Source organism: Boleophthalmus pectinirostris, unplaced genomic scaffold (genome assembly GCF_026225935.1).
Source record: "Boleophthalmus pectinirostris isolate CB_2022bp ecotype Guang Dong unplaced genomic scaffold, ASM2622593v1 HiC_scaffold_487, whole genome shotgun sequence".
NCBI classification, from domain to species: domain Eukaryota; kingdom Metazoa; phylum Chordata; class Actinopteri; order Gobiiformes; family Gobiidae; genus Boleophthalmus; species Boleophthalmus pectinirostris.
In genome coordinates, this window is record NW_026571393.1 from 15,516 (window position 1) to 25,000 (window position 9,485).

The following is a 9,485-nucleotide window of genomic DNA, read 5'->3' on the forward strand; positions in this document are numbered from 1 at the left end:
GAAAAACATTTCAACCAAACCAAACTGTCACGTGACAATATATTTAAAGGTGCACTGTATAACTTTAAAGTTGAGGGTTTGTTTCTATGGATACGTCAGTGCTCTGCTTCGAATATTCCACAAAAGGGCATTGAACAGATCTATCTTACATGTATGCAATTACAGGTGATTTAATAGCTCGAAAATACATCGGCATTCTAACTGTGAGTGAGGTTGCCTCTACACAGATCTGACTAGTGACTTTGGTCTCTATGTTGATAGAGAGATTTAATGCCATACTGTGAAATATTTCAGACAAAACAATAAGATCTCCATGAAGAAAACGGACCCTCCACCAGAAAAGTCACACAATGCACCTTAAACTTCATCATCATGTCCAATGTGTAATTACTAACCAATGAACTTTACAATTACCAGTAAAAACTATATTTGATTTGAACTGTCAGTTGCCACAGATAGGTCATGTATATCCAATTTAAATTAGAAATTAAACATACCCTCTCTTTAAATTTGTATAAAATATCCCTTTCAAATACCAAACACGTTGACTGCATTAGACAAACTACTTTTTATTATTTACATTTTACATACAGAAAACTTTTCAGTGTAACAGCTGAACAGCATTATCAGTAGTCACACGGCACTCAGTCAGTGATCTTTGTTCATAAGAATATTTATATTTAAAAAAATACTGTCAAAGAATACTTTTGGGACTCTGCTTGTACAAACAGGAGTTTTGAAGTGATGGCTGTGTGACAGTCACAAGTCAAGTCAAAGTTGTCCAAATTTAGCCAAATAAAGTACAACAGACAACAGACACAAAACACCTTCAAAAAGCAATAACATGCAAACATAGTCTTTTAGGGAACAGTCAGAGCAGTTTGTGTGATGAGCAAATTGGTCTAGTATTGGTGACTTTTACTACATACATGGACCTGTAATGTTTAGACAGTCACACCTTGTGAAAAGAATGTCTTTATACTTTATACTTCCAGTAATCCGAATGGGATGAATACAGGAACACAATGGAAGAGTACAGTCTCTCCCAGAATAGCTGTGTGTCATCTTCACTGCTGACAAATAACAGTGTCTGGACCAGTTGTTGATGGTGTGATCTCACTAATAGGCTTCAATTGACCTGCAAGATCGAGGGACATACTGTAGTTAGCATGTGCCAATAATTTCCAAGCAGTTTAATTACAAAGAATGATTAAAGTTTTATTCATGTTCAGATTTTCTTTGATTAAAATCCTGCATGTATGGACAACAATATTCAAACAAAGTTACATAACAGACAAAGGCGCATTGAGCAACAGTGTCGAGCAACACATTTTGTCCTGTTTTGAGATCTTGTGCAACGCAATATGTACCAAGAGCCTCTTTGGTGAATGAAACCTTCCTCTCACTCCAGCAGGGCTTTGGAAATCCACTGCTGAGAAAGGCAGTTGTATACAGAGCATTGGTCAATACCAGTGAGCGGAGTGGACCTTGACCTGTGGCGTTCCCAGGCCTTTTTAGCGGGGGATACTTTGTGGGTTCAGTTGCTCCACTCTTCCACGAATGCTTCTTGTAATGGCAAACAGGTGTTGAGCATGTGGGTCCCTTTCAAACAGCACCATGTATAATAACGCACAGGTCACAGATGAACAATCGCGGCGCAGATGGTTCATCACAACAAACAGGCGGAAAGATGGAAGGAAGCTGTTTATAAATATTATCTTGCTCAAGGCAGGTGTTACACTTTCAAGTTGCTGTGACATAAAGTTCAAGTGTAACAAGCGGAACAAGTGTAAATGTTTTTTCACAACAATCGGATGCCTTGATGCCATTTGGATACACTGGGTTGTGGTTGTTTTGACCTCTCCACACCTGCTTAATGTGGATGTACAGGCGACTGACCAGCTGCGCTCGTTCTGTTCACACCTGGCAATAACATGACTCTTCCTGTGCCCATGCAAGGATCCGGTTTCATTTCCCATTTCGCATGCAAAGCTTTACGTGCGAGTAGGTCTTTTCATGCTTCATTGATATTGTATGGAATTAACTTTACTAGCAGGAGTTGTTTTATTATAATTTTAGAATACTCATTGGTAATTGAATATTTTACCATGATGAATGCATGTATATAATGAAAGGCCCTTCAAATTTTGATTGAAACCATTAAAACCTTGAATATATTTCTGTCAGAACAAGGGGCAGATTTCCCCAGTGTATTAAAATATGTTCTCACAGTATCATATAGACGTTATTAATTCCTTGTTCATTCTCTGTATTTGACCCATTTATCCATTTGTTTAGTTTCTTGATATGTTTGAATTAAATATTCACAATTGCTAAAAGAAAGAGCTGGTACACTATTTTGATGTTTACATTATACAAAAGATTATAGCTCACCATCAAAATCATCATGCTATTTGATTGTGAATGGAAAGTTGACCTAGAATGACAAAAACAAATGTCTTCCTATTTCATTATTACACAAGCAGTTCTACAGTAAAGAAATGGTGTTCTCTAGTGGACAATACACAGCATTACATATAACTTTATATTTTAACAGTCAAATTGTGTTCAAGTTGTATTCGGTTAACTTCAAAAGACCTACCGTCTTTTTTAATCCAGTCGTCCAATTCCTCCATTTCTAATTCTAACACAGAAGGGACATCTTCTTCAAACATGGGCCTAGAAAAATACATAGTCTTTAGGAAAATGTTATGGAAACATTTGGAAAACTCAATTTTAGTCAACAGCGTCACACATTACATTGGCACTTTCTCTCTGCTGGAATCATCTAAATACGGATCTTCTTTGCTGACCTCTGCAAGATGACATTGTATCAAGATTTGTTTAATGTCTGCACAGATAGATTCACATAACTGGACTTACCTGAATGTGTTGTATTGTTGTTTAATTTGCGATTAATGAGAATGCAACAGACAATGATGGCTAGGAAAAGGATGACCAACACCACAGGAATGATGATGAGGAGGAGATCCGTTCCATCGTCCTCTGGGGACGGCGTCGTTCCTGTATCAATGGTCGGCTGTAATGTGCTTTCTGGTGGTGCTGTTCAAATATTAGAAGCAAAATAAAAAAATAAAAAAATTAAGTATAAAGATCTTCATATGGAATTTTTTTTTTTATAAACTTGTTTCATTGTGCTTTTTACTCAAGGTTTGTACTGAAAGACAATCTGATTTAAAAGACTTACCATTACCCAGAGAACGCCCTGAACCATGGTCATCTTCATTCACTCCCTCTTCTTCTTCTACATACAAATAATCAGAGAATCAGCACATTTCACATTTGCCAGACTGAACTTGTTTGTTTACCTGTGTCTTTAGGATCAGTTGCTTCAGGTACAGGAGTGGTGCCTGAATCATTTCCCAAAGGATCTACAGTTACAAAGAATAAACATGATTCACACTTTAATCATAGGGAAATTTGACGGGAATATATCAATTGGATAAACATTGTAATGTATTCTATTTTTCAATGTTAGATCGAAATCAGGATTATTTCTCAATGATTATAAAGGGTGGTTCAATCACAGGTTAAAGGTGTGCTAGGTAACTTTTCTGGCAAAGGGTCTGTAACCTGTCTCTTTTTTATTTTTTACTCAACAACTAAAGATATGACACATTAATCTAATTCAATACATGAGATATAAAAACAAAAAACAGGGGGGATCGACAGATAATAAATATCAGACAGTTAGCACAGATAAATCAAAACTGTATGTGTAAATTATAGACAAATTCATGACATAACAAAATTTAGGGGAAAAACTAAATAAAAGAAGAAACAGATCAGAGTTTATAAGCAAAATTACAGTTCTTTTGTCAGAGGAATATGTTCAAAATCAAAAAGTTACCACCAGCATTTATTATTTAGTGTATGACTGGATTATTTTTTTATGTCCCAAAAAAGTTGATGCACATATTAACACCAATTAAAAATACTGAGAATGAGAGTTTACAGTTTTCAGCTAATACATTTTTCAGTGTATATCATATTTACCTAAGTGAAATTGATAAATTAACAATAACATTTTACTAAGTTTGAATAATGTAATTACAGTACATATTATAATTCAGATAGATCATAGTGCCAATCTTTGGGGGTATACAACTTTCCAGTTGTTTCCAGAAATTGTGGCATGGGTTGAACTCATAGAATAAATGTTTTCAATTCTCCATCTAGATATTAGAGAAGTTGTAAGAGATCAGAGGTCCATGCCTTTACAAGCAGGGATTTAAAATGATTTGAAATTCCTGATATGATTGTTGGTACATTTTTACTGTGAATATCAATATTATTAAGAATTATTAAGAAGACAGATTTTATAACATAATTACATTCTTGATGTTTAATTGGGAAATTGTACAGGTTAATAAATGTCTATCTGTAACATCTATACTGCATATACTACATACATCTCTAAACATGTATGAAAGCTCCTTTTTTAAAGTTCAGGCCCCTGCCACCCTTATGATCTCTGCACGGCCCTGTTGTCTTGTGTGATACGTATAATGTGACTAGCAGTTTGGCCTGGTGGTGCCTCCTACTTGTCTCCATGGAGACTGATAATTGTAATACTGTTGAATATTATTAGCAAAGCAATAACTCCATAAGACACAAGCATGTGGCAGACCCTCCATCAGAAAAGTTACAAAGTACACTTTTAAATATATGAAAACAGAACCCATCCCGCCCACGCTTTTTCATCATTGACATTAATAGGCAATGTCCACATATGATAAACCTAATAATATGTAAATTAACATAATGTTTCTTGTCACTTAAAAAAAACTTTATTGAACCTACCTGCGGACTCCTCGACTGCAGCTACCTCCTCCACCACGGCATCCTCAGAATCCTGTAGCTCAGCATCTGGATCTGGATCTTCCTCTTGACATAAGACTGCAATACAACAACATAATTTATCAATATTTTATGGTATAGTTTAGCATTATAGCTCATAACATGAAAAACTTAAAACTGACATGGAGAGTCATTCAAATTTCTATTGTTTGCTGTCCAGTTGTAAGAATGCAGATGTTTATGATAAAAGTATGTAGTTTATGATAAAAGTGTATGATTATAACTCTGTAGTGGTGGATGAAGTACTCAATTTTGTTACAGTAAAAGTACAGATACATTGGCAGAAGATTACTCAAGTAAAAGTATCACATGAAAAAATCTACTTAAGTAAAACTATTAATGCCTTTTCAAAAATGTACTTTAAGAGTAAAAAGTAAAAGTATTTTGCAGAAATGTTTGGAATAATCAAAGAAACAAATGTAGCGATTTAAGGAATTTAGCTGATTTTAAGTGATTCATTGAATTCTTAATTTTTCTATCTATTTTTGTAGATTTGGTTTGCTCAAAGTTGGGACGTTAACTTAAATTAAATGTGCTAAAAAGAAGTCTCAGCAAGTCTCAAACCATCAAGAAAAGTACTTTTCTTTCCAGATATAAAATGTAGTGGAGTACAGCTACATGCTCTCAAATGTAGTGAAGTAAAAGTACAACGTATCCACTGTAAAATGTACTTAAGTAAAATACAGATACTTAAAATTGTACTTGAGTATTGTACTTTTACTTTTCTACTTTGTTACCTTCCACTACTGTAAATCTCTGCAATTACAAATCCTATCCACATGAAACAAAACCAGATTTTCACACATCCTCTAAGGTTGAGTGCAAATACCAGCCCCACACCTGCCACAAACTCTATATGAACCCAAGTTATAAAATGCCACGCATGAACCAACAGGAACTTTGCACTTCCTCTAGCAAGACTTCAAGCGGCAGTTACAAAAATCTTTGTGTAATGTCCCCAGCAGAAGAGCGACATTTATTACTCATCCGCTCTGTCGTGATGTACCACATGTGACTAAATTGCCATCCATTGTTTATTGTGTAACTTAAATGGAGGAGAGCCATCAACTGCTTGTTACTATGGAGATGTCATTGCTGTGCTTGGAATGTTACACAGTATGGCATTAAACAGCTCTACCTTACATTTATTCAATTACAGGTGGTTTTATTGCTCAAAAAATACTAAGAAAAACATGCATTCTGAATGTGAGCGGGGTCGCCTCTCCACAGATCTGACCAGTAAGTTACAGGTCTGGTTTGGTCTGCGTAAAGATAGAAAGGTTTAATACCATACTTCCAGACAAAGCAATAACATCTCCATGGAAAAAAGCATTTGATGACTCTAAGCAGAAATGTTACACAATGTACCTTTAAGTGTTATCTGAAAAATCTGATAAAAATCTTTAGCGATACAAGTGCTAACTCAACTGCAGAAGAAAGTGTGGAGTCTGCATATCCGCCCTTACTAAACGACGTGTACTTCCTTTATGACACAAAAGCTGTAGCAAATATGATAGTATCTTTTGAATATAATGTTTTGGTAGAGTAAACCAAGTTAGTGTTTATGTTTAAAACATTATAATCTGTGTTTGGTGGCAACATGATGTGCACTTTCCCACTATTATCATGGGTGTGCTTTGAATGTTATTGCTGTTGCTTCTCTGATTGTACTCAACTTCTCAAAAACATGAATCAGTTTGGTGAGAGGGACTATTTAAAGTTCCTGTGGAGTGAGTTCCGTTTCTTTAGAGAAAGTCATAAACCAAAGACATCTTTTTTTTTTTTCCATTTTAAAAGTCTGTCTCTTAAATATTAACTCGTACGTGTTCACAACCAAAAGTAAAACCACTACAACTGAAATTGACTCTTGTGAGCTTTAAGCCATGTCCAAATGTTGTTACCTCATCAGAAACATACTTGGAATTGTTTTTTGTTTCATTCACATGTTTGAGTAACCCTTTATTATTAGTCGGTCTACATCTCCAAAGCTCAAAATGCTCTGTTCTACCCTGTGATGTCATGAAGTGGTAGTTTTCAGGTTAATAGCTACCATTTACCTTTTGTTCAGCAGAGATGGGAAATTCCAGGGGTGAAATTATCCAAATGATTCTAGAGAAGGTGTAGGGAGCTTAAAAACACACTGGAGCACTTCCTTTATTACCATCACAAGGTGGAAAGAGTGTTTTCAGTTTAAATAGCCTAAATATGCAGGAATTGTGAATGTGTGAATGAAACAAAACACAACTCCAGGTATGTTTGTGATGAGAATACAACTTTATAACAAATTAAAAAATAAAGCAATATGGGCCCTTTAAATACTATATAACTCTTACGCTTTCTTAATCAAAAGTCAAAGTTTCAACAAACACTTTCGCTACTTAACACCACAAAATTTACCAACAACCAAATCTCACCTAACCTCTGAATAAGTATTTCCCAAACCAATATTTATACATCAAACTTATCTAGATTAGACTGTAAAAAAAATAAATCTACCAGTACTCTTCCCTATGTGTCAATAAGGGAGTACACCAACCAACCTGCACCCAGCCCCAGCCCCAGCCCTCCACTACTACCTACCTGTACGCGATACTCCACTCAGCAGTAACAGCAGTAGTAGTAACCACCCGGACACATGCATCTGAACAGGGGGCCCTCTCATGTTACCAGCCCACCGGACGGACATGCTTTTGCCATTGTGCGCCCCAGTCCTTGCGCTCTTCTGTCACACCATCGTACTTCCTCAAAACACACACAAAAAAATAGGCAGTATCTGAGTCACAATAGTGAGTCGAAGGATGTGATGCAATGCGCAGGGTGCGTGTAGCTGCAAGTTACATTCCTGTCTGATAGGTATGTGGCCTGAACAGCGCCGGGTGAAGCTGTGTAAACGAGAGGAGAAAAAACTATTTAGCTGGTGGAGTGTTTAGGGAAAGTACTTGAGGTGAAAGAGGTTGTGGTAGGGTGGGCTGGTTTATCAATAAAGCTTAATGGATAAAAAGATGTGTAAAAGAAGAAGGGAAGAGGTTTTGACAAACAAATCAGGCCAGTGCATGTTTCAGCATGACAGTCGGTAGCAAAGTAGATTTGCAAAGCTTGTTTTTCTGGAGAATTATAAGTCATTTTGGTGACATCATTGTTTTCATTTTATCTTGCAATAAGTTGGTGATCACTGACTAGACTATAACAGTATAACAGTTTATGGGCCTTAGGCGGGGTACGGCCTGTTGTAAATTGCTAATACAAACATCCATTCATTGTCATGCTTAGTCTCTATGAAGACATTACAGTAACCAATTCATTTAAAGTGCATATGACAGGTTTTGATGATATTTTTTTTTACTTAATTAGGTCGGATAATACCTGTTGTAAATATAAAAATGAGTCTCATACAAACCAAGTAACAATTTGTGAAGAAAAGTTGAAAAATATAGTGTAATTACAGGAACTAGAGAGTTCTATTTCAGGGAGTATCATATTGATGACATCAGTCTAGGGAAAATTCTGTGCGTAAGTTGGGCACACATACAATTTTCTCATACAATAAAAATTATTTCTTCAAAATAAAGGTGTTAACATGTAATTATATTTGTCAAATATTAATTTCTGTGTACATTAGAGGAGTTTTTGCCCAGTGTACCACATGGTAGCTAGGCAACAATTTCAAACAAGATTACAACATTACAAACCTAAAAAATGACCAAACTGGGAAGAAATTGTGAAGTTTTAAATAAAATCTTAAGGGGTGCTATATTTTGATCTATGTTATAATTGCTTCCTCATAAAAAACATACCTGAAGTGGTGATTTGTTTCATTCACATGTTCAACACAAATCCGAAAATGTAGGCAAAGTTCTTCTCTCAGAAATACTCTGTTCCACCATGTGATGTCATGTGGTAATACATAAAGATCATTTCACCCTGGAATTGCCAGTCTTTACTGAACTAAAGGTGAAACTAGAGGTAAAAGGTGCTGTGATGAGAATACAACTTTATAACAAATTAAAAAATAAAGAAATATGGGCCCTTTAAATACTACATAAATCTTATTCTTTCTTAATCAAAAGTCAAAGTTTCAACAAACTACAGACTTCATGACATCACAAAAGCATTTTGAACTTTGGAGAGGTAAACAGATTAATAATTAAGTGTTACTCAAACATGTGTGAACAAAACACAATTCCAGGTATGTTTTTCTGGAAGTAACAACATTTCAACATGGCTTAAAACTGATCGGACAGTTTTGCATAAGATAATAATCGTAACTGTGCAAATGAGTAGTTCAAACTGTCATAAGTACTTTCACATAAGTCCTTGAAAATGAGATAAAGTAAGTGTACCTGAAAGGAATCCAGGGTAGTACTTGGACTACATCACAAAGTCCTGTCGACGCAAGGAAACAACGCCAAATCCTCTGGTATAGGTCATTTTCCTCCATGTTGGAATAAAAATTGCACAATAGATTAATAAATAATATTGTAAATATAGGGGAATGTGTGTCCAATAGAAAAAAAATGTAAGTATTAATTAAAAGTAATTGTAGTTTTTGTTTGAGGTTGCAAAAAGTTGGATTTACAATGGAAAAGTTAAGGGACAGAAGCGCC

The 9,485-nt window shown here is 35.4% G+C and overlaps 1 protein-coding gene across 2 annotated transcripts; it reads right to left on the reverse strand.

Annotated features, from left to right (window-relative positions):
* Positions 1 to 549: 549 nt before the first annotated feature.
* tmem154 (transmembrane protein 154) lies at positions 550 to 7,641 on the reverse strand. Of its 2 annotated transcripts, XM_020933012.2 has the most exons (9): positions 7,462 to 7,641; positions 4,825 to 4,920; positions 3,330 to 3,392; positions 3,209 to 3,265; positions 2,884 to 3,063; positions 2,761 to 2,815; positions 2,603 to 2,679; positions 2,395 to 2,437; positions 550 to 1,138 (listed from the first exon to the last, which is right to left on the reverse strand). In XM_020933012.2, exons 1-8 carry the CDS (start codon positions 7,565 to 7,567, stop codon positions 2,406 to 2,408), a joined length of 666 nt encoding a protein of 221 aa, XP_020788671.1. In that variant the 5' UTR covers positions 7,568 to 7,641; the 3' UTR covers positions 550 to 1,138; positions 2,395 to 2,405. The 2 variants fall into 2 exon arrangements, with proteins under 2 accessions (XP_020788671.1, XP_020788670.1); XM_020933011.2 differs by lacking the exon at positions 2,395 to 2,437.
* Between the last annotated feature and the right edge of the window lie 1,844 nt (positions 7,642 to 9,485).